A 25,121-nucleotide genomic window follows, 5' to 3' on the forward strand; every position below is an offset into this window, starting at 1 on the left:
GGTGATGGTTTTCACAGAGACAGGGAAGCCTACAGCTGCCAAAACAAGAGGCAGAAGACACAGGAGCCAAAGAGATGGGGGTGCCTGACCTCGGCCAGCCACAGCTTTGCCCGTGGCCAAGGTCCTGACCCTTCTGGCTTCCCTTCTAGCTACCTCATGGGCCTTTAGGCTCTAGGAGCCATTTCTAAGACCCAGATCTAGAGAGACTGCAATGGGGCCTTCTGAACTGGGATCCAGTGACAGGGATCTGTTACTTCTGTCCAGGATGAGGCCTCCTGTCACCCGCCTCCACGGTGTCCCTCAGTCCCTCCCTGACCATCCCCACTGCTACCGTCTAGTAAACAGCAAAAGGCAGGCCTGATATGCCCAGACCCTGGCCTGGGGCCTCTGCTTCTGGACCCCAAGGACATGGACAGGCAGTGTACCAGGCCCATGTCACCAGGGACTGCAGTCCAGGATGGCACCATCACCAACACACTGTGGCCAGCAGCCTCAGGCCCAGCACCTGACAAACGTGCCCCTGGGATCAGCTGCTGGGAAGCAGACAAGCAGGCACCCAAGACAACTCTCCTGGGAATTCCCAGCCTCCCTGGCTTGGCCTTCTCTCGCCACACAGGTGGATCCAATTCCAATCTTACCTGATCCAGCCCCCCTTCTGCCTCTGGGCCCTGGCAGCTGGCCACACTGGCTTACCTGCAGCAGCTGCTGGCCAGGTTCTTGGGCTACTGGACACCTGTCTCACACAGGCTGCTCCAGGAGGCCTTTAATCTGTGGCTGTGGCCTGCCCCCAGCCGCCTATTGGGTAGGGAGGAGATCCGAGGCCACAGGACCTGTGCGGCCAGCTTGCCATCCCCTCGCTTGCTCACAGCTGCTGGGACACACACCCCATGTTTTTACAGGCTGAAAAGCTGGCTCCTGGGCCGCAGGCAGGCTTCCCACAGGCAGAGCACAGCCTGGGCTGGAAGAACGTGTCGTCACAGGTGTCTCACAGGTATTAAGAGGAAACCCAAGACCTCTGCCCTGCCTCCACGACTGATCAGGTCTGACGGCAGCAGCCAGGCCTGCTGCATTGGGTTCAACACCCAGCCCCGGGCTGGTGCCCTCCCACAGGGGCATCTCCAAGGCACAGCTCCATCATCACGGTCAACCAAAGTGAGCTAGGAGAACAGGCCAGAGTGGGGCCCCACTGACAGCAGCTGGGGTGCATCAGGGCAGCTGCCCCCCCCCCCACTTTGGGGGGGGCTCCTCTTCCTCTAGATTATCTCAGAAGCCTGGAGCAGAGGCGGCCAGGGAAGGAGCAAGGGAGGTGTGGCAGGTGGGAGCAGCCCTCCACCGAGTGCCATGAGAGCCAGAGGCTCCAGGTCCTGCCCGGCCCAAGTGGCTCAGGCCAGGGTGAAGGGCACAGTCAACGTAGGAGGTAAGAGAAAAGGCCCTCCCTGCTCCAGGAGAGCGGATGGCACCATCCCTAGGACCTCATCCCCGGGCAAGCCGTGCCAGCCTCTGGCAGCGGGTGCTCACAAGCCCGGTCTCCCACTGGGGCGAAGGGAGGCAGCCGAGTTGCCAGGGGCAGCCTGCCCACAGTGGGCCCTCCATTCTCCTGGGCTGTAAAGCTGTCAGGAAACCTGGACCACAGTGCCCAGGGGTCTGCCTGTGCTCCCAACTCCGCTGATGGCAGGGGACCAGCTCCCTGGAGCCTCCTGGTCTGGAACAGCCACAGGGGAATCAGGGAAATGAAGGTGCAAGTGAGACTGGCAACCAAATGCTTAGAAGGGGAGGGGGGCCTCCCCCAGTGCGCTTCAGCCTGATGCTGAGCTGAGGGGGGCAGGGGACCCCACCGGGTGTGTCTGTCCCTGGGCTTGCAAAGAGGGAGATGGCTATGACACAGCTCAGGCAGATATTGGGTGGCCCTGGAAAGCCCCAACAGCTGCTTCCTGGCCAACCAGTCAGGCCACCAGCAAGAATTCCCCAGGTTGGTTCTGGGTGGCCTGGGGAGGCAGGAGAAGGAAGCACACGCCCCCACCGGCCACATCCCAGATGCAGTGGGTGCCAGCACCCTCAAGGCCAGCCCAGGGTCAGGGGGAAGAAGCAGCGGATCAGGGCCTGGGGGAGGCCGTGGTCACATTCAGCCAGGAGTGGTGACAAGACACCAAAAGGCTTAACGGGCACTGGAACGTGGGGCAGGCAGGACGGGCAGGGAGGCAGTCAGGCAGAGCCACAGAAGCAAAAAAGCAGGCTGGAGGCAACTTCTTAAAACCTGGGCTTTCTTTTTTCCCCAGCTCACAATGCCCAAACCCGCCCCACCCCACCCTACCTCCACCCTCCACCATCCCCACGTTACCCTCCCCTCACAGCCCCCACACCCCCACCCCTCGCCAAAGAGCTGAAGGTGCTGAGCAGCTAGAGGCCATGTCTACATGGCAAGGGAACTGACTGCTGCTGCCCGGCTCTTCGGGGTGGAGCTCACTGCTCACGGGCTACTGCAGGCCTTTGTGCAGACAGGTGCTGAAGGTCTTATATTGCTGGGTTAGCTCTTCCATTTTGGTCGCTGCCAATGAAAGAGAATGGAAAATAGTAAGGTCAGTCATTCCAGCTGTCCTTGGGCCCAGGGCACCCCGCGATGGGCTGAGCCAGGAGCCCCCAAGGAGGCCAGGGCCTGGTGAGCTCTGATGGAATCCCCTGGGGGCCCCAGGCAGAGTTCCCAGGCTGGGATTCACCAGCTTGACTGGCTCTCTCCGCAGAACCCAGGAGTCAGGGAGGTTCATGATTCGAATGCTGTATGGATTTTGATCAGCCCTTCCTTCAGCTTGTCCGAGTCCATCCTCCAGGAGCTCGCCTCCCTGGCCTGTCCTCTGCCCTCCCATAAGGTTGGCAAGTGGTGTTCGGTCCTGCCAATCCCAAGAGTGAGTGCGAAGCTTGGGCACCACAGGGTGAGCCTTGGGGTGATGGCTGGGTGGGCATCTCACAGAGAAGAGAGAGGCCTGGCCCCAACGAGCCTTCCCACTCACCATCACCACTCCCTCTGAGGGCGCTCACATTTCTCTTACATATAGATAGGATTCAGGGGTGTCATTTCCCTTTACTAAGTCCTCAGATTCTCCCAATCTCCAGATGCCCCAGTCCTGCTCCGAGGCTCCCCCAGATCTGGGCGTATACCTTAGCTCACATGTCGCCCCTCTGTCCCAGGCCCTCAGTGCTACGTGGCCTTCTCTTGACTCAGGGCTAGGCCAAGCTGTGCTGTCTCTGGAAGCCTGGGCCCCCAATGCTGCATCCCTGCTACCGTGGATTATGGGAGGCTAGGTCTGGAGTGAGTCCTGGGGCTCCCTCTGGTCTGGACTCAGCCCTCAACTCTGCAACCGCCTCCCTCCTCCTTCCTTCTTTTCTCAGCGTCAGAGATCTCAGCCCATCTCTGCGCTGTTTTTCTTTGCCCTTGTTTATCTGCCCCTTGTCTCTTGAGTCTCAAGATGTTTTCTACTCAAGATCTGCCTAACTCTCTCCATGGATTGTTCTGAAGACTTTGACAACCATGTTTAACGCCTAAGAGTGTCTGCTTGCATTTCTCCTTGCTGGTTCTTTCCAGTTTCCTCAGTATGTGTGGACAAGATGCTGAGTATGTTCATTCAAGTTGGCTGGAAAGTTCTCTTCTCTGAATGACCATTGCCTCTGGCGATGGAAAAGGGCTGGAGCAAACACAGACAAAGCAGCAAGTGCAGAAGGAGACAACAGGGCAGGAGAGGCCCACGAGGGCTCTGAAGAGCTGCAAAGGTCCTGGGAATATGGAAGACCACACGAGTGTCTGGGGCCGAGAGGGTGTCTGGAAGAGACCTGCAAAGTCCCTGAGCCCATGACTCTACTTGACCTTAAGGCAAGACCAACAGAGGTGCGGAGGAAGGAAACGTTGTCAGCCATCTGGCTGAGTGTGGAGGAAAACCATGAAGCTATACACCCAAATAGCTCATACAACTCCAAATGGGAGAAACGCAAAAGTGACCCCACACCAAGACTATCAAAAGAGCCAAAGGGCAAGACAGATCTGAGAACGGAAGACTGAAGAGACTACCCCAAGGCCTCCATTATATGTCAATGAACATGAGCGATCACAGACCCTCACTTGGGAGGTGCAGGCACCGGGAGAGAATCCTCACCAAGCCGGGCCAGCACTCAGCTGCAGGCAGGAAGTGGCTGATGGAGTCGCTAGTGTGCGAGGCATGTTCCATCTCTTAGCCTGGTCTGTGGTCACACAACTATCTGCTTTAAAATCAGTAGCAATGGACTGAAGGGAGTTTGCCACAGCCCAGGGGACAGAGGCAACTTTTCACTTGTCTAACCCTGAGTTAAGACTCCTCCCTAAAGCTGCTTTTTTCTTATAACAAAAAACAACAACAACGAAAAACCTTCTCTGAGTGTATTTTCCATAAGAAGAAGAAACTTACTCAGAAACAAAGTTTAAAATTAAATGCAGACACAATTTTGACCTTACCCAATAGCAGGAAGGTGAGAAACAGCAAAGCTAGCCCCACAAATGGGAGGAGCTGGCCTCATTGCCACGATGGCAGAACCTCACGTGGAACCTCAACTGTTGAAACGAGTTCACTGTGACCTTTCTTAAAGGTTGACAATCACAGGGAAATTCCCTGAGTGATACATGCTCACTGCAGAATATGTGAAGGCTGCAGAACAGGATAAAGAAACAGGAAACAAAGTAAACGATCACAACAAACTGTAAAATTCTCCAAGAGACGAGAATACTAGACCACCATACCTGCCTCCTGAGAAATCTGCATGCAGGTCAAGAAGCAACAGTTAGAACCCAACATGGAACAACAGACTGGTTCCAAATAGGGAAAGGAGTAGGTCAAGATTGTATATTGTCACCCTGCTTTAACTATATATGCAGAGAACATCATGCAAAATGCAGAGCTGCATGAAGCACAAGCTAGAATCAAGATTGCCGGGAGAAATACCAATAACCTCAGATATGCAGATGATACCACCTTTATGGCAGAAAGTGAAGAAGAACTAAAGAGCCTCTTGATGAAAGTAAAAGAAGAGAGTGAAAAAGTTGGCTTAGAGCTCAACATTCAAAAAACTAAGATCATGGCATCTGGTCCCATCACTTCATGGCAAATAGATGGGGAAACAATGGAAACTGACACAATTTACCTTCTTGACAAGTTTATACTTGGGCTCCAAAATCACTGCAGATGGTGACTGCAGCCATGAAATTAAAAATGCTTGCTCCTTGGAAGAAAACCTATGACCAACCTAGACAGCATATTAAAAAGCAGAGACATTACTTTGCCAACAAAGGTCTGTCTAGTCAAAGCTATGGTTTTTCCAGTAGTCACATATGGATGTGAGAGTTGGACTATAAAGAAAGCTGAGCGCCAAAGAATTGATGGTTTTGAACCATGATGTTGAAGAAGACTCTTGAGAGTCCCTTGGACTGCAAGGAGATCCAACCAGTCCATCCTAAAGGAAATACTCATTGGAATGACTGACGCTGAAGCTCCCATACTTTTGCTACCTGTTGCAAAGAGCCAACTCATTAGAGAAGACCCTGATCCTGGGAAAGATTGAAGGCAGGAGGAGAAGGGGGTTACAGACGATCAGATGCTTGGATGGCATCATCGACTCAATGGATAAGAGTTTGAGCAAGCTCTGGGAGATGGTGAAAGATACAGAAACCTAGCATACTGCAGTCCATGGGGTTGACACAACTTAGCGACTGAATAACAAACAATCTGAATCCACCTCTGACTCACAGAGAGAAAATCAACATCCATGTGGTAACTCAACTCCCACAATGGATTCCTCTGCACTTTTTCCCTTTAGAGAAGTAAGATCATACTGTATATTTCATTTTCAACCTGCATTTTCCTTTTAACACTATACAGTATGCATTTCCTCATGTCATTGTAACCAAGTTTTGAAACAACAAATACTGTCCCACAATATACATATAACCAGTATGTACCCAAGCATTATCCAAGAACAAAACCTTGAATTATTCCCATTTGTCAGTATTGTAAATGCTGGAACAGTATAACAATAAATAATCGAAAGTGACCTACAGGCTCAGTAGTAGAAAACGTTGAGCAAATTTTAGCTCATGTCTGAAAGGAAGTGTCTGACGATTGGAAATATGACTTTGAGAACCTGGGTCAATGCTTAAAATGAGGTCCAAGGGAAAGAATATAATAGTGTAGCATGATGTGATTAGATTCAACTTATACAAAGAAATAAAAAATGATGAGAGCTGTACACCCATGGCTGATTCATGTCAATGTATGGCAAAAACCACTACAATACTGTAAAGTAATTAGCCTCCAATTAAAATAAATTAATTAATTTTTAAAAATGATGAGAGGAAACAGAATAGAGGGAAACAGACCAAAACATGAACAGACTGCCTCTGGGCCACTGCGTTATGCAGTGCTTTCAGTTTCCTTCTGCACAGCTTTAGAGAATCCCCATTTTCTACCATTCATGGTTTTCTTTTCTGTCAAAAGCCTTTTTTAAGGGAAGGAAAACCTTAAGCATCACAAAAAGAAGAGAACAGGAATGGACCAGTCCCCAAATGCAGGCCGAGGTGCCCTAAGATGGCCCTGACCACCAATCGGGTGGCCACAGACACAGCAAGGGGTGACCACATACCTAGACTCATGACAGAGCTGTTGTTGCCCCAGCATATCTGCTCGTCATGCTGCTGGTTCACCATCTGCACGGCTTTCACCGAGGTGCTAGTGACTTCCACGGCTGCCTTCAACAGCTTCAATGGAGGAACAGAGGGTGGGGACGTGTAGGCTTGAATGCCAGCGGTCTGACCCACAGGAGGCGTCTCCTGCTCCCCGCCCTGGTGGACACTGAACACCTGCCTCCAGCTGCAAGGACAGTCACCCACCAGAGCTCCCCAGTGTAATTCCCTTCCTCCTGGCCCTGCAGGGACGCCACACTATCTTGGATCCCACCCCACACTGAGGCCACACAAAGCCAGGGTAGAGGGGACAGATGGACAGTGCAAAAGTCAATGTCCCAGGGTCAAAGGGCCTTTCTGATGGGCGAGGACTGTGCCCTAACTCAGCCTGCTGTAGAATAGCAAAGAACAAGCTGGTCAGAGGTTGGGAAGTCTGGGAGCTTTCTTGTGAGAACGCCAAGGCCAGCACCATGAGAGCCCTGAGTTGATGGCAGAGTGTCATGTGTGGCAACTGTGCACATAATCATAACCAAAGCTAGCAGTCTGGGCTCCGGAGAGCGGAGTCAATGCTGAGGCCATCAGCTCAGCCGTGTGAGGCTGCCTTTTCCTGTCTGTCCAAACTGGGTCAAGGGCCAAGACGGGCAAGCATCCGTCTGTCTGTCTGGCACCACTCTGGGCCACACAAGGAAAAACAAACCGTGAAATGCTTGAGCCTTTTGTGCAGACAGGCTGAGGCCAACACCGGGACAGAAGCTGTAGGCTGGGATGAGAGTCTCCTACGGTCAGCTGGGGCCCAGTGCAAACAGCACACACACCTCTTCTGTGCCTGCGGTTGTGGCTTGGTGGGCACCCTCCTGAAGGGCAGGGGGACCCACAGTGGGACATCCCCAGCACCCCTCCTCCCCTCTATAGCCCCAACCTGCCTTTAAGTTTCAGCCTTAAGCCTGGAGCCCGGAGATCAGCCAGTCCCCACCCTCAGGTGCCTCGCTGGGGGTACAGTAGCCCCTGGGAGGGGCCAGGGGAAGGGCGATGCTTACTTGGAGGCACGATGTCAGGGTCTGATACACGGCCTGGACGATGGGGCCGCATGGGTGGAGGTAGGGGCCTGGGCGCTGGCAGTACTCGCCCAGCTCACCATCACAGACTTGCAGGAAAGCAATGACGAGCTGATGGAAGTCAGAGATGACCAGGCGCAGCTTCTGGTCCAGGGTGCTGGCATGGGCGCTGACCAGAGCGGCTCGTTGCTGTGCAAAGCACTGCAAAGTCAGGGGTGGAGGCTGTCCCGCCTGCCATGGGGCACCAGGCAGGGCCCTAAGCCCCCTTGGAGAAGTGGGGGTCTGCTGGCCACTCCATGCTTCCACAAACCGGGAGATGAATGGAAGACCGGAGGCCTGCAGGGACCTCAACGTCCTCCTGAGGACCTTAGCGGCAATGAGGAAAGGTCCAGGGCTGCAGGGAAGGTAGCAGGAGAAAGCCCAGGAAAAGCCCAGGGTGCCAGGCCTGGCATAGGGCTCCCCACCAAAGCCAGTCCTTTCCACTCCTGGAAAAGCCTCCCCTCTCCGGCCATCACATTCGAGAAGCTGGGCCGTTCGGCATGTGTGCCACCTCACTCAGGCCTCCTGACATGGTCGTCGGAGAGACAGGGCTGTCTGAGGCTTTGGGACATGGGCGGGGGCCCCATGCAGCACCCCCGCAGCCAGCGCCTCACCTTCACCCGGAGTGCCTGAAGCTTTGAGGCACTCTCCTGCAGCTGCCGGGCCAGTTCTGCCATCTTCTTCTCCTCCGACTTGACCAAGGGGCTGGCCCTGCAGGGAGACAAGGGGTCACTTCTGCCTGGTGCCATCATGGGCATCGGGGCACCTGTGGACCATGCACAGGAGGCTCCGTCCCAGCCAACAGGCAACCTACCCCTGCCTGTCATCGCTCTGCTTGTCAAGAAGGGGCTGCACGTCCACAGACCATGGTTCACACTTGGGTCTCAGGAGCATCTGCAGGCAAGAGCTGGAGAAGAGCTCCCCCAGCAACCCCTCGGTCTTCTCCCTGGTGTCCTCGAAGCGCTCCTCTGCACTGCAAAGGCAGCCCCAGGGCCACGCTGTCAATGCCAGAGACCAGCCAAGACTAGCTAAGGGGCCAGGAGAAGGCATCTCCTCCAGTCTCTGAGAGCCTGCCCACCTGCAGGGACAGCCCAGGTATCCATCCTTGGTGGGGTGAGCCTGCATTCCCCTGGGATGGAGCATGGGGGGTTCCTCCTGGGAAGATGTGCCCAGAGGGCTTGGAGGAGCAAGGGCGCCTGGCGGCCAATTCGGGCAGGGCCTGTGCCAACCTTTACCTGGGGCAGCTGGAGCCGCCGACACTCAGGCTGCGGACCACATCCAGCAGCTGGTCCATGAAGTGTAGCTGCTTCTGGGCACAGGCCCGGCCCTGGGCAGGGAAGGGCACAGGTACTCACTAGCCCAATGTGCCAGGGGCCCCCTGCTGCCCCAACGGGCCAGCAGCCCCCCAGGCTTCCACATGGCAGGCTTGTGGACAGGCTCAGGGCCCCTGGCACAACAAGACAGGCAGTGGATATGGCCACGTCGCATCTGCTAATTCGTGGCCAACAGGGACTCATTCCCCCATAGGCGACAAGCAGCCAAGCCTTACAGCCAGAGTCCCTGAGCAGCAGCTGAGTCAGCCCCCCACCCCAAAAGCAGCTGGGATGCCTGGCCAGGAGCAGTCCAATTTAGAGCTCAACTCCTTCCAGAAAGGGGGAGAGGCCCGAGACCAAGCCCCATGATGCAAATTTAATCTGGGAGAGCCTGTGTGAATACAGGCTGTAAACACAGCCTGCTCCAAGAGCCCTGAGAGCAGCGGCTTTTAGGGTGGGCTGAGAAGGGGAGGGCCGAGGGGGCCCAGGCAGCCCTGGGGAGGCAGCAGACTGGGGGACAGGGTCACATTCTGCTCTTTTGTTTGCAGCTCAGTTCCTGTCCACAAGCATCATGGTTGCAGATGCCTAGCACTCCCTGCGAGCCTGGCTCCCACCTACGTAGCCACAGGGACAGGGCCGGTGCCTCTGCAAGCTCCTGGGATCTCCACCTCCATGCCCCCCTGGCCTGCCACTGGGGGCATCACTACCTCGTGTTGCCTCCTTCTCCCAACCAGCCCCAAACAACACCGAACCAGAATGATACACCCAAAGGGCACCCTGCGAGAAGGAGATGAGGTGTGGGACACTGTCTAGATGGAGGAAAGCCTGGGCAGAAACATGAGACCAAGTGTCACTCAAGATCTCACAAAGCCTTGACCGGTGGCCCAGGCTGCACGCCAGCCCCTCCACAGCAGACGGGCTCCAGGAGCCCCACCAGCCCAGGAAAGGGTAAGCTGCCCCTCACAGCCTATACGCTGAAAGCTACAAAACGTCTCCAAGAGAAACTGAAGAAAACCGAACTACATGGAACAACAGCCCATGTTCAAGGATAGAAAGACTTATTAGGGGTGATGGTAATACTCGCCAAAGTGATCTACAGATTCAACACAATCTCCATTAAAAGCTCAGTTTTGCACAAACTGACAAACTGATTCTAAAATTCATATGGAAATTCAAGGTACCCCTCTGAAAAAGAGCAAAGTTGGAGGACTGTCATGTTCACAATTTACTGCAAAGCTATAGTCATCAAGGCGTTCTGGTACTGGCCTAAGGACAGGCATACAGATCAGTGGAATAGAATGGAGAATCCAGAAATAAAGCCTCACTTTTACATTCATCGATTTTCAACAAAGATGCCCAAACAGTCCAATGAGGAAAGAATGGTCTTTTCAATAAAGAATGGTATTTTCAATAAGTGGTCGATTAACTGGAAAAACTGGACAGCCACATACAAAAGAAGGAAGTTGGATATACACGTTACACCCATACATAAAACTAACTCAAAATGGGTCAAAGATCTAAATATAAGAGCTAAAAATACAAAACTCTTTCTCAACAAAGCTCAAAACTTTTGAACTCCAAAGGACACATCTAGAAAGTGAAAAGACAATCCACAGAATGGGAGAACATATTTATAAATCAAATATCTGATGTGCCTTGTATCCAGAATATATAAAGAATTCTTGCATCTCAAAAATAAAAAGACAACCCAATTAAAAAGTGGGCAAAAGAACTGAAATAGAGACATTACTCCAAAGAAGACACACAAATGACTAATAGGCACATGAAAAGATGTTCAACACCATTAGTCATCAGGGAAATGCAAATCAAAACCACGGTGAGCTCTTCACACCCACCAGGATGGCTCGTATCAAAAAGATGAAAAATAACAAGTGTTGGTGATGATGTGAGAAACTGGAACCCTCACACAATGCTGGTGAGAATGTGAAATGGTACAGCCACTTTGGAAAACACTTTGGGGTTCCTTGAAAAGTTTAACATATTCAAAGAATTCTGAAAGTTAGGTAATTCCACTCCTAGCTATTCATATATACTGAAGAGAACTGGAAACATGTCTTCTGTCAAAAATGTATAAGGCACAGTTGGAGCATTGTTATTTTTAAGAGCCAAAACATGGAAATAATTATTTCAAGTATGCTTCTTAAATTTTAAGAGGAGGTGGCAGGGTTTCAGAGTAGGTTTAAGGGTGGCTGCCTTTGTATGGAAAGGCAACACATGGAGGAAAGTACATGGGCTCAGAAGCCAGAGTGTTGGGTTCAAGAGGCCAGGCTCTGTTACAGAGTAACCTTGAGAGAGCTGCTTGTCACCTTCCCAGGGAGATGGCATATGACAAGGACCTGCTGTCTGGGGGAGGAAGGGCATGACAGTTACTGGCATGTAAGCCAGAAAGCCTCCTCGACCTCCTCAACCAGCCCCTCACCTTGTCCTAGGAATGGCAGGGGTCCACCCAAAGGAATCCTATGGGTTCCTGCCCCAGGGGCTAAGGATGCTGGCTCCTAGGGAAGGAGCCTTCCCAGAATCACCCCAGCATCATGGAGGGCCCCTGCCCACAGGGACGGGGGGCTCTCTCTTACCTTCAGGAGCTCCTGGTCATCCAGCCCACACAACATCAGTTCATGGCCCAGTTTCACCATCTCTGCTGGAACACAAGGGTCCAGTTACCACAGACAGCCACCCAAAGAGGGGGAGGCCAGGCACCCTAGCCAAGTGCTTCCCTGCTAAAGGAGGTCAACAAGGAGGCAGGTGGCGGACACCCTGGGGTGCCAGCATGGCCTCCTGCTATGTGACCTACACCTGGTCACTGCCCTTCTCTGGGGGCTAGGTTCCTCACCTACGATGAGAGGTTGCATTCAATGCTCTTCCATACAGGGAATGATGGCTTCCAGCAGAAGCCCGCCAGCTGCCTGAGGAGCCCACAGAGGCCAGGGCACCTTCCAAAGATGCCACATGCCACCCTTTCAGACACCTCAGCAAGCCACAGCACAAGGAACCATCTCACATTTGTCAGTTTCATACAGGCCCTTCACGCCATCACACCCCTTCCTCTTGCAGGCAACCCTAGCAGGTGGCTACTCTTCCATTTCACAGATTAGGAAACTGAGGCCCTGTGGGGTGTAAGGAATCCTCGGCTATGTCTTCCGGGGAACCCTGGGCATTTTCTGAGGAACCAGCTGGTAGGCTATGACTTGGAGCCACAAAGCCAGGGGCCAGTGCAAGCTCTACATCCCAACCAGCCCTGCAGCCCCTGACCCCAAATCCCTGCAAATGCCTACATCTGAGTCTCATCAAGTCCAGCAAATGGTCCCTTCACTAGAAATCCAGGATCTGGGCAGCATTCCCCTCTTCCAGCATCCCACATCCATCTCAGCACAGCGGGCCAGGGACCCTCCCTGTTAAGCCCACAGTCAGGATTATACGGCCCTTCTTGGAATACAGGCCCACGTCCTTCTGCAGTCCATCAGCCCTGGCCTGGTCTGGCGCTGTCGCCCCTCGGACCTCGCCCCAGCCCTGGCCCTTTGCTCTGCCCTCTACCGCAGCCACCCTGGCCTCCTGGCTGTTCCTACCTCCTGCCTGGGTGCTTGTTCTTCTCTCACCCCAAACACTATTCTTCCTGAGATCTGCCTGCCTCACTTCCTTCCTTCCCATGTGACTCTTGTTATTTAAAAGGGAGACCTTCCCCAGCCATCTTATGTCAATAGTGCCACCCTTCTCCCAGCCCACCCGAGCACCACCCTGCCTTCACCTATCTTTGTTTATGGTGCTTCTCAGCATTTGATACACTGAGAAACGTCACCACCTACTGTGTTATCACCTGTCTCCTAGCTAGCAAGTAAGCTCCGCAAGAGCAGTGCTGGGTGCAGAGCGGGTGCTCCTTAAATGTGAACGGGTGACTTCTAATCCCTCTTCCGCGTGTCACAGTTTCTCCCAATTACACTCTTCCTCAAGCACTCACATCTACCACCTGCTCTGCCACCCAGGCCCCACCCCCACAGGGTGGGCCAGGCTGAGCTGCTCACCCACGTTATCGAAGAGGAAACTGAGGCTAGGAATGGTAACACCACGGTAGGTACCTGTGCATGCATGTTCAAGGATTCACTTGTGACCCGCTGACCAGGCTGGCCCAGCCTCCATGGGCTCCGAGACACAACCTGTGTCAGCCTTGGGACTGGCCCCAGATAACTAATGTGGCAGGGCCAGCAGGGGCACGGATTAGAAATCTGGGGTCCGGCTCACCCACCCTGGGCCAGGGGTGAGGCAAACACAGACTCACAGAAGGATGGACCTTCAGAAACACTGCTGTGTGGGTGAAGAGCAAGCCAGCGCCTTCAGGACTGCAATTTGCTCCCCTTTACCTAGTGCTTGTTGCTGGCTTAAGGGCAGTTTCTGTCAAAAATGGATTGAAAAGAAGCAGTTCCGAGATAAGCCCCCATAGAGACCTGCCCAGGAATGCCTCATGTCATAGGCACGCACACACACCCAAGCACAACGCAGCCTGATCACTGGTGGCATAAGCAAGAACGGTTGTCTCTGCCCCCCAGCACCCTAGTGGATGGGCTGGCGGGGTCTCCTTCACAGACACAAGGGAGGGCGGATCCCAGAAGGCTCTGGGGACAACCACTGAAAACACCAGTCCACTGTGCAATCTACCAATCTGCTAAGGAGGCCATGCACCAGGTTAGAATGGCCAGAATCCACCATTCAACACAAAATTCCTGTAACGGAGGAGACCCACCTTGGATCTTCACTTCGGCTGACACCCCGTTCAGCGAGCTGAACCTCTCGAGCCAGGAGGGACAGACCCTGCAGGCAAAGAGCAAAAGCAGTCAGGCCTGAGTGGGCTGCAGGAGGCCCTCACACCTCTCCTTACAGATGCTCTCAAAAGGGAATCTTCATATCCAGGTGCTAAATGGCACTGGAAAACTCACTTGAAAATGGATAATCTTATGTGATTTCAACTCCATAAATTATCAGCAAAACACAAAACCAAACTATTTCTGAAAGTTCACCTTGGAAACGTGAATTTGAGTACTGACATTAAAATTTTCACAATAAAAACATGAAAGGACTGCCCAAGAGGAAAGAAAACTGAATTCCTCAGAGCTCTGACACCTTTCCAAGAGGAACCCAGGGGCTGGCTTTGCTTGCAATCACGGTGCAGGTCTGTTTGGAGAATATGCAAAAGGACCTCCCTGGTCTGGCATCCTTGCAGGCCGGGCCTGGGCCCCTCTCCTTGCATGTGGCTGACTGCCCTTCTCCACCTGCAGGGCTTTCTTCCCACCCAAGCCAAGCACACCGAGTTGGCTCCAGCTGATCCGGCGAAGCCCACCACTGGCTGACATTTGCCGCCCCAGGGAAGCCGCGGGAAGGCTGGACCCTCCTGCAGCCACGATGGCATTCCTCCATTACTGCAGGTCCTGGACACAGTCCTTCCACTGGGCTCTCACCTCCTAGACTTTGGGCTCACCGAGACCAGGAGCCAACTTTCTGCTGTGTACTTCTTGGCCCTAACAAACACAGCAGCCAGCACTGAAGAGGTGGCTGGTAAACATTACGAATGAATGACCACAGCCTCTTGTCACAGACTAATCCATGAGTAAAGGCCCATGCCTATCTCTTTCAACAGAGGGGCGTTTTCTGTTCTTAAACTAACATAAGTCAACAGGCAATGATGCTACCCAAGGTCACAGCTCTGAGCCATTTGAGGGCTCCTAGCATGGTGGGCTGTGGGATCACAGTCCCAGCCTCCCAGGTGGGGAGACAGCCATTCCACTTGTCCCCTTGGCCTGGTGAAGCCCCAGCCTTGACAATACCACACAGATAACAGGAGAGTGGCCACTGGTAAGCATCTTGCCTTAAGATGCCAAGGTGAAGGGTGGGATAATTTGAGAGAATACCACTGAAACATGTCTATTACTATATGTGAAATAGATCACCAGTCCAAGTTCAATGCATGAGACAGGGCACTCAAAGCTGGTGTAGTGCAATGACCCTGAGGAATGGGATGGGGAGGGAGGTGGGAGGAGGGGTTCAGGATGTACACCCGTGGCTGATTCATGTCAATGTATGGCAAAAACCACTCCAACATTGTAAAGCAATTAACGTCCAATTAAAATAGTAATTTTTAAAAAGAAGATACCAAGCTGATGGGCAGAACCATTTCCAGACACAGACCACATGCAATACAACGGCAGGCGTCACAAGTGACACACAGCCCAAGTCTCCCACTGGGTCTTCTCCATGAGGGGGCACAGTCTGAGCATGGCAACCCCAGCCCCAAGGTCCAGGCATGGCGCAGCAGTCAGGCCATGTGAAGGGCACTCCAGCTGCTGGCCAGGGAGCCGCCCAGCTCTAGCAGGGTCAGGGCCCAGGCCTCACCCTCGGGACCTGCTGACTTTCTCATCATCATGGTGGGAAAGGACGGCGCAGGTGTTCAGTGGAAAAGGCTCACTGTTCTTTCCCTGTGGCCATACCTGCCCCAACCAGGCTGGGGGGGCCCTGGGAGCTAGTGGGGCCACCCTGACACCCCACCCCCCACCACAGGACTGCAGGGAAGAGGGAGCAGGAAAACAGCCTCAGCTGTGCCACCTGTCTTAAATTACTCATTAAGGCACCCATTCCTTCGGTCAAAGAGGGCTGGGCCAGAAGGGGCAGGAGAGGGAAGTGCCACCATGCATAAAGCTGGGAGGCTGGCCCTGGGCCTGGTTGCCAGGCAACATTCCCACTCACAAAGCGCCAGAGAGCAGGGAGCCCTCACTGATCCATTAGGCTGGACCACAGCAAACCACTTCAACACACTCAAGAATAAATTCCCAAAAGCCTAAGTGACCTCACTCGGAAAGGACTTTCATTAACATTGCTTTTCCTGAAGCAGCAGGGAGCAGGGCAGAAACTAACGGTGCTCAAGGCCTCGAAAGCAAGTAAAGCTCCTCAGGCACCAAGGAAACCCACAAGAGTTGAACTCAGTGATCCAGGGACCCTGTGGCTCTGCCTTGCCCATGCTGAGGGCCAGCTTGGCATACGAGCCACCAAGACCACCATGCCCAACCCCACCCCCAGTCAATGCTGCATGCAGTTCCCAGGTTCTACCCAGAGGAAGGTGAATAGGTGGACCTAAACGAGGCTGAAATGGTGAAGCCGTGTGCAAACAAGCCAAGACGAAATTGGGAGAAACTGGACTCTGAAATACTCTTTGGCCATCAAGAGGCCTACAGCACTTCTGCCAGCTTGGGATCATAAAAATCAACTGGACATTCTTTGGTTGCTTCTTAAAAGGATTGTTTCTTGTATTTAAAAAAGCACTAAAAGCATCTGAGGGCCTCAGCCAGACTCTCATCCATCGCCTCTCTGGCCAGCTGAGGGACCTGGTCCCCAGTTTCCACCTGGGCCATGCAACTTTGGGCTCCTTCCCACAAGAGCCTCTCTAAGGCCTGACTTTGGCCCCCTTCCTGTGTTCAAGATCTCCAAACTAGCCCAGGCCATCCTCAGTTCTATCCCAGGTTCCTGGACCAGGCACTAGCCCTTCCAGGACCAACAGTGCTTGTCACATGAGCCACTGCCATTCCAAACCAGGCTCCAGTCTTTTACCTGCCTCTAGCCTCTCCCCTCCAAACCCATCTGCCACAGAACTCCCAAGTCACCCTGCCAAAAATGCCAATTTCACATGTCACTCCCCTGGTCCCAGATTCTTTCTGCCATTCAAGCCACTGCTGCCTGGTTCTCTCTCCCACACCTTGACTCCTCGCTCCTATGGAAACCAGTGTCCACCATGACCTGTCCCCAGATCAAACGCGACCTCCTCCATGCCAACATCCCAGTACTCAGACAACAGAGGTGTGCCCAACACTGGGACTGGTGCCTGAGCCTTCTGCACCCCCAGTTCCTTTGAGACCCCCATCAGTGTCTGCGGAATGGTACCTCAGGTGAGCATGTGTCTGTGTGCCCGCTTGTCACCTCAGACCCTAGAGCACATCTCAAGTATGTGCAACACCATACTGTGACCTGAGGCTAGTGGCTGGACACATGGTGCAGCTGTGTGTGTGTTTGTGTGTGCCTGGCACCATGCAAGGGAAGCCAAGTCTGCCCAGGTCCCTGTGTGGCACACATACAGGATCCCATACAGCCTTCAAAGACCTGGCTCACACATCCTGTCTCCTTTTAAAGAAAATCTCCAGGTCCCAGGGCAAAACGTGTCCATCTTTACCCTGGATACTCATAGCCTCTTGAGCACACCCCTGCCAGAGCCCTCAGCCTGTTGGCTTTGTCTTGGCCTGCTGTCCTGTCTGGCTCTCCAGAGTACTGGGAGCTGCTGGTGGAAAGGCACTGGGATTGATGCCTCAGCCTTCTGCACCCCCAGTTCCTTGCAGACACCCATCCGTGTCTGAGGAATGGTACCATGACCCAAAGGACTGGGAAATGGGGTCTTGGCCCTGGCTTGCCACTCCTCAGTAGTAAGACCCCAGATGGTTCTTGACTCCACTCTGAACATTAGCTTCTCAGTCTGAAAATGAAAGGTCTGAAGTACATCATTTCCCAGATCCCTGCCAGCTCTGAAAGTAGTAGTTACAGCCAGAAAAATGCTCAGAAGCCAAGCTCAGCTACAGCACGGCTGTGAAGAGACAAGCTGAAGTGCTCTCCAGGGCACTTTCTTCCCAGAGCCGAGCACGGCTTCACTTCTTATCTAAGCAGGTGACTAAAGACGGTGGGCACCTTCTCATATAAAGAAACCACCCCATCTTCCCCTGTAGGTTGAGTGGTGTCTGTGTACTCCAAGAGTGGGGGAGGAAGAAAGCAGGTTGTTACCGTGTGCACATCCACTCCAAGATTTCCAAGCGGTACTTCGAGGGGCTACACAGCAGTTCCTGAATGGTCTTTGGTTCTGTGATATAAAGACCGTCAAGAAAGGGGCAGTTGAGGTCCTAAACAAGGAAAGGGAAAGCCAGGAAATTTTAGAAAGGCAACATCAGGGAAAGGTTGAAACGCAGAGCAGTAATCACGCTCTCAGTGCACCTCCATTCACACACGTTCCCAGCCGCCAAGCAGCCACCAGGCAGGTGACACAGACTCCCGGCCACGGACCACGGGTAGCGGTCTTGATCACGCCCAGAGTTCAGTCCCCGTCATCTGCAGCTCCAGGTGCCCACCACTTCGCGTCCTTTTCCGAGGCCCCCTCGAGGCAGAAGCGGTAGTTTGACTTGGTAGCAACTAGGGGTTATGGCGAGATTCCGACATCTGCCGTGGAGCAAAGGGAACCGGGAGAGGGCCCACGGGCCCGATCACGGACGGGGGGGAGGAGGCGGACGGTGGGGGAGGGGCGGGCGAGGGGAGAGGTGTCGCGGAGGAGAAAGGAGAGGGGATGAGGGGAGAGCGGGTCACAGCCCCGGGGCTGCCGCCTGACCTCGCGGGGAGGGTGTCTTCACCACCGCTGTCACCGGCGTTTACTTCAGAAAACTCAAAGCCGGAGGCATGCACTCCGCCCATCTGTCTCCCCCAGACCTGCGACCTCCTCCTAGAAGCCAGGTTTTGTAGCCCCATACCCCCGCCGCCCGCCCCTGCACTCCTGCTGCACGCCAAGCCTTCAAGCATCCGCGGGACTAAAGTTCAGGCGCCTGAACTCCTAGGCACGGGCCACGGAGACAGCAAAGTGAAAGCCTGGGGCCGCCCAGGGAGCGGAGACGGACGGCCTACGAGCCTCCCCCCGGCAGAGGCGCCACCGACTGCTGCAGCCCCGCCGCCCAGACCCCGCCGCCCCGGGGCAGCTCCCGGGGCCTCGCAGCACCTTCAGCTTCGCGAAGACCTCTAGGGCCGCCTGGAACGAGCTGTCGTCACTCTCACCCTCGTAGCCGCCGCCGCCAGCGCAGCCACCGCCAAGACCCAACTCAGCCATGTTTCCCGCTCGAGACCGCGCCCTGCCCACGCCCCCGGCTGACTGGCCGGCCCAGCTACCAATCAATCACGAGTCTAGTGTCCCTCCTGCCTACCCGCCTGCGCAGTAGCCGGGGCATTGCGCAGAGACGCATCCCGCCCCCTCCTCCACCGTGCCTTCCCAATGGGCAGCGTCTGCGCCCAGGAGGCTGACCTCGAGGAAAGCGGGAGGAGCCGGGGCTAGCGCTCGGTCCCAGGCTCTCGCGCTAGGCTCCAGCCAGCCGGCCCGGGGCGGAGGACGCGGCAGGAAGCGCATTCTCCAGGAGAGGGCGCTCCTGCCCTCTTCCCGCGGTTTCTCCGCGGAAAGATGAAGGGGGAACCTGGGTGATGGGACAGAACTGGGACTTCAGCGTCCCACGTTCCAGCGCGGGTCTCTGTTTCCGTTTGCCCACACTCACAGCTGTAGTTAGAGGTTTCGTGGATTCGAATCTGGCCCAAGCTGTGTGTCTTTGGGCAGGTTACCTAACCTCTTTGTGCTTCCTTGCACGCACCTAATGTGGATACTGAGAGCATTTACCTCATTGGGTTGCTATGAGGGTGGAATGAGGTAATAATTTCTATAAAATACCCAAGGCAATACCTGGCATGTGAAAAGCACTATGTACATGTTTACTATTATTATGCTCCTTTCACCTGCCCCTCCTCCAGTCTGTCTTTGACCTTCTGGAAGGTTCTGTGTCTCCCTCGTGCCCTGGCCACTTACAAATGTCTTTGCACCTCTCAGGCCCCTCAAACTCAAGAGTCTGAAATGACATTTGTTAGCCTGTCCTCTGCCACACCTCCAAAACCCCCAGCTCATAGAATGCCCACATCCCAGGGACCTGCTGATCAGATGAGGTAGGAAGGAGATGGAGGGTGGCTGATGCTCAGGGAGTGGGAAACCAGCAACAAGGAGCCAGCCCTCCTTGATTCTCTCCAGAGTTTATCCCTGCTCAGTGCCCCATCCTGCCATCTCCTGGAGGGTGGCATCAGGGGGCAGGGCTAGACTAGGCCAGCAGACCTAGGGACCTGGCAGGAGGCGACTTCAGTCCTCTGAATGACAGGAGAGGGCTCAGCCATGTTCTGGAAGGAAGGGATGGGCAGGAGTCTGGGCTAAGAAGAAGGGACCCCAGCCTGGCCTTGTGGAGCAGGGCCTGATTCTCTAGTGAATGGTTTGGAATTCCAAGCTATTCTGAGAACACAGAGCCTCTACACTTGAGCTGAAGGATGCCCCAGCCTAGGGACCCAGGGACTCAGAGATTTGCAAAAGCACTGTAAGGTCCCGTCCCCCTCCAATGTGGCTGCTGACTTGGGCTCTTCTCACCACTGAAGGCTGTAGGGGGCTTTCGGGGTTTTTTTTTTTTTTCCAATCTTTTTTCCTCTCTTTTTCTGTTTTTGTTTTTCTTTCTTTTTAAAAAATTTCATTTCCATCACAGCCCCAGCTCAGACATTCAAATTCTTGTGGGTTTTTCTGTGGATCTTTCCTAGGACTAGGGAATTTGGCGGGAGAAACTATGGCAGTGTGGTGGCCTCCCCACCCTACCCATATCCTCTGCTCCTGAGGATCAGGAAGAAACCAGCCCCTGTGTATTCTGGAAGAAAATTCCCCTTCTCCACCCAGCTCTATGGAGCCAGTAGTCTAAACAGCCCTTTCCCGACTCAGCAGCTCTGTCTATGGCACAGGATAGGACGTGGTGGGATTTCAGGGCCTTGATGGGAGAAGACCATCTCAAAGGGTCACTCAGGTCCGTCCCCTGCATGGAGAGCCCACTGGCCAGCCCTTAGCTCATAGAAATGGCAGCAGCAGGTCTCAGCTTCCCCTCCCACACCACCCCCAGATCATGGTGCCTCCCAAGCCTCATCCACTGGAAAGACTGGGGACTGGGGTGGGAACAGAGACTACTGGGCCTCTCTGGGTGGGTTAGAAAGGACTGCAGAGTGGTAGACGCCTCTGGAAATGTGGACTCAAACTCAATACAAGGAAGCACTGCTCTCAGAGGGCACTGTCAAAAACACTAGCTTGGCTGCCTGGGAAAAGTGAGGGAGCTCTCTGTCTTGAGACATATGCAAGCTCAGGGAGGCAGGGAGGGATGTGGACAACTCTGTTAGGGGGCATGCCTGCCCAGAGCTCCTGGCTTCTGTGCAGGAGGCCTGGGCAGGTCAAGAGCTGAAGGATAATGTCCGCCTGAGAGGGGACGGGGCTGGGTGTGGGGGGCACGGATGTCAGCAGAGACCGCAGGGCCCTGCGCAGACCTGAGAACTGAACCAAACTCCTGATCATGGGGGAAACTTGGCCATGTGTCAGTGCTTGGAAAAGAGGCTGGAAAATGAGACCAGCTGACAGGTACTGGCCTCACTGTGTCAGAGATGGGCTGGCAGTGAGTGGTGGTGGCTGAGGCAGCCAGCCACGTGACACACCTTGCCTTGTGCACCGAAATGTATAGTCAACCAGGTGGCTTCGCCCCATGGCCTCCCTGCCCTGGAGCAGTGGGCTGCTAGTAGGAGCTGTACAGGGCAGCAGGTGAGAGGAAGGGCCTCAAGGGCATCTCGGCCCCAAAGTTGCAGCTGCCATTAGCAGCAGACCCCAGGGTGCTGGGGGAATCTGAACCAGGTCCCCTCCCTCAACAGCCAATCAAAGAAAGTGAAAGTTCAAGGTTTACCTCTCCAGTAAGGAAGAGACGTCCCTGTAGCTCAAATGGTAAAGAATCTGCCTGTGACGGTTCAATCCCTGGGTTGGGAAGTTCCTCTGGAGAGTGAGTGAGTGAAGTCACGCAGTCGTCCCTGACTCTTTGCGACCCCATGGACTGTAGCCTACCAGGCTCCTCCGTCCATGGGATTTTCCAGGCAAGAGAACTGGAGTGGGTTGCCATTTCCTTCTCCAGGGGATCTTCCCAACCCAGGGATCCAACCCAGGTCTCCCACATTGTAGACAGACACTTTACCAACTGGGCCACCAGGGAAATCTCCTCTGGAGAAGGTGATGGCAATCCACTCCAGTATCCTTGCCTGGAGAATTCCATGGACTGAGAAGCCTGGCAGGCTACAGTCCATGGGGTCACAAAGAGTTGTTGCAAAGACTTGGACACAGACTAACACACACAGACAAGGAAGAGAAGGCAGATTTGCTTCGGCTGCCTCTGAGACAGACTGAAGGCCTTGTTCCAAGAAAGGGGAGCTTTGGAGGGATGGAGGATCCCTCCAGTGCCCACTCCCCATACCCCTGAGATTCCCCAGTAAGAAAATGAGATCAAAGGACTCCTCACCACATCCTCTGGTGAGCACCAAATGCAGGCTCCTGAGAAAAGGGCACATGTCTGTGTGTGTGAGAGAGAGAGAGAGAGAGAGATTTCAGGGGAATAATTCCATTAGTTATGGGTTGAGGCACTCTGTAGAAGTAAGTGGCTGGGCCTGGCATTGGATCTGGGGGAGAAATGACACGGGGTGATGAGGCCAGGCTGAGGAAGGTCTGAGTTCAAGGTTCTCCAGGAGAGGCAAAGTGAGAGGGCTGTCTCCGCCACCCCTGCCCCCTATCTTCCCTGCCTACCCTGCCTTCCTGGACCTCTCTCATCTGCTCCAGACTGAGCCAGCAGGCTGGACTGTTGGTCACCCATCCACCCAGGTGCCCAGGGCTTGCAGCCAGCCCTCGCCATCTGTGCCAGCCAAAAGCCCACTCCAAAATAAACCATCTTCACATGGATGGGAGGAGGGGTATAGGACATGAACACAGGGAACCCTTACCAATGAGATTGGGAAGAGCCTCAAGGCTGCAGGGACCCCAAACTTTGTCATGTGCAACAGACCAGAAGGGTTCTGGGAACAAGAGTGACACTAGCTTTCCTTCGGGGTCTGCCACTCACTCACCCAGAGGCTCTGGCCATGCACTGGGGTGGCGTAAGTCTGGAGGACCCCAGAGGTGTGTCTATGGGCCTGACAGACATGGACCTGCCTGGAGAGGAGGCTTGGGGGAGTCTTAGGGTCTTTGGTCCTAGCCCTGGCTGGCTAAGAATGTCAGCCTAGGAGCTGCCTGATGAAAACCATCAGGAACGTTCTCATTCTCAGCCTGTGTCCACATTGAGCGTGTCTGCTGGCACAAGAGGATGAAGCAGTTTCCCTGGGACCTTGGCCTCCTCTTTCTGTCCCTTCTGATCCCTACGCTGGGACAGGGAGGGGGGGGGGGCGGGCAGCTGGAGAACCAGCCCTTGAGAGGGGCTTGAGACAGCCCTTAGCTCTCTGCGCCTGGGACACCCAAGCAAGGCCACATACCTCCTGCTTTAGGGCCCCACCCCCAGGGCCTGCGAGGGCCTGCGGGTCCGCTTGGAGGCCCAAGAGGCTTGTGGGGGTGCGGGAGGAAACCAGGGTGCATGGGTGGGGCTGTCCCCACAAGTGCGCTCCCAGGCCCTCCTCTGGGGGAGCCTGGGGGAGCCACGCGGGGAGGGGGGTGGGCTCCGAGGGGGTGAACCGGGCCTCCGTGGGCGTTGGGGCGCCCTGTGCTCCCGCCCTCTCGCTCGGGGGTGGGGGCGAGTCTCTGGGGGTTCCGCGCACGCGCCTGGCGCCCCCCGAAGGCTGATGGGGCAGGAGCGCGCGCACATGGCTTGGGCGAGGCGGGGACGCGCACTTGCACGTGCGCTGGGGCGCCACAGCGCCCCCCCACCCCCACCCCGGGGCGGCGTCAGAGGAAGTGGCCGGCGGGACGGCCCCCTCCACGGGGAGACACTTGGGTCTAGACAGCTTGGCAAGGCCGGCGGGGCTGAGTCACATGCGTCTGGAGCTGGAGACGCGGGCGCCAGGACTGGAACGTGAACGTGCCCACTCCGGAGGGCCGGGAAGGTGGGGGCTGGGGGGAGGCTCGACCTCGCGTTCCCGCTCGCTGGCCCCCAGGCCCACACTAGCCTCTGCCCCACGTGTGGGGCCCCTCGATGCCCACCTGGAGGGGCAGGGGCAGCTTCCACGGGGAGTCAAGCAGGGCCCACATTATTGGCAAGAACCGTCTGGAATTTCAAAAGGGAAAGAGGCTGGGAGAGTGGCCCCCACCTTCCCCTAACCTTGCTCCCTCGACTCAGCCACATCAGCCACCTGGGACCTTTTTGTTCCCAAGCCACGCTTGCTGCTTTCCACCCTCCTTCAGCCCACCTTCCACTGGCACCTTCCTCAGGGATGCCCACAGTCCAGAGGATGCCCACGGTCCTCTCCCCTGACCGCCAATGCTTCTTACTACCCATCAGTGCATGCCCAGCCATCATCTGGATTCTGTGTTCCCTTTCCCTCTCTTCTGACTTTCCTTTAGTCTATCTGTCTATGTGCCTCTCTTCTCTCTCTCTCGCTCTCCCTCTGTGGCTTGCTCGCTCAGGAACACCAGGTCTCAAGGAAGGAAGCACAACACAGGAATCTGGACCACCTGATGTATTTGGATCTCACAAAAGCATCTGCAAGAAGAGTTGTTTAATTGGGACCAGATCCTCTGGGGTTTTCATGGCATTAAAACAAGATGGGTTTTCTCTAGGGAAGAAACGGCTGGCAACAGGAAGAGGGCATGGAAAGTTTGCCTTTTTTCTTCTCAAAATTTGAAAAGGGAAAAGGCCACTGTACCTTTGTTTATATGTGATAGACGCCCACACACGCACACACGGGCACGTGCGCAGACAAGCTTTGATGTTACTGGGACACATTGTGGAAGGCACAAGAACAGGCCTGTCTGCTTGCTCTGGGTGTTACCCCAGGAGTCTGTCTTCAGCTGCAGAGCCACTATTCTTCCCTGGGTCCTGGCAGAAGGCCTGGTACATAGTAGGGGCTCAATGAACTCATCTAATGACAGGCAGGGGGAGGGCAGGACTGGTAGCCCAGACCTTGACCCTGAGCTCCAGATGCACACATAGAACTGCCTTACAGATTTGACCACTTGGCTGTCTGATCACCCGCTTTACACTCGACAGGTCAAGAGCTGGCCTCCCAAGTTTCTGCCCCGGGCTCACTCAGCCTTCATTGTTCTGGCTCCACCGACTTCTCCCACTAGCCCCCTCACACCCTGGGCCAGACTCAAAGACCTCTCCAGAGAAGGGTGCAGCTGCCTCCACACTGGCTCCCTCCTTCTGCCCTTGTGCC

General features: G+C 54.9%; 1 protein-coding gene across 4 annotated transcripts; it reads right to left on the reverse strand.

The window, feature by feature from the left end:
• Positions 1–2,429: 2,429 nt before the first annotated feature.
• Positions 2,430–19,012, reverse strand: HAUS7 (HAUS augmin like complex subunit 7). 4 transcript variants are annotated; one of them, XM_068962653.1, is made up of 10 exons: positions 18,898–19,012; positions 17,922–18,037; positions 13,855–13,922; positions 11,696–11,757; positions 9,024–9,115; positions 8,603–8,761; positions 8,403–8,499; positions 7,732–7,950; positions 6,655–6,769; positions 2,430–2,545 (listed from the first exon to the last, which is right to left on the reverse strand). In XM_068962653.1, the coding sequence occupies exons 1-10, from the start codon at positions 19,003–19,005 to the stop codon at positions 2,475–2,477; spliced, it is 1,107 nt and encodes a 368-aa protein (XP_068818754.1). In that variant the 5' UTR covers positions 19,006–19,012; the 3' UTR covers positions 2,430–2,474. The 4 variants fall into 4 exon arrangements, with proteins under 4 accessions (XP_068818754.1, XP_068818755.1, XP_068818753.1 ...); XM_068962654.1 differs by having other exon boundaries at positions 7,732–7,938; positions 11,696–11,760; XM_068962652.1 differs by having other exon boundaries at positions 11,696–11,760.
• Between the last annotated feature and the right edge of the window lie 6,109 nt (positions 19,013–25,121).

This window comes from Capricornis sumatraensis, chromosome X, assembly GCF_032405125.1.
Source record: "Capricornis sumatraensis isolate serow.1 chromosome X, serow.2, whole genome shotgun sequence".
Classification (NCBI taxonomy): Eukaryota; Metazoa; Chordata; class Mammalia; order Artiodactyla; family Bovidae; genus Capricornis; species Capricornis sumatraensis.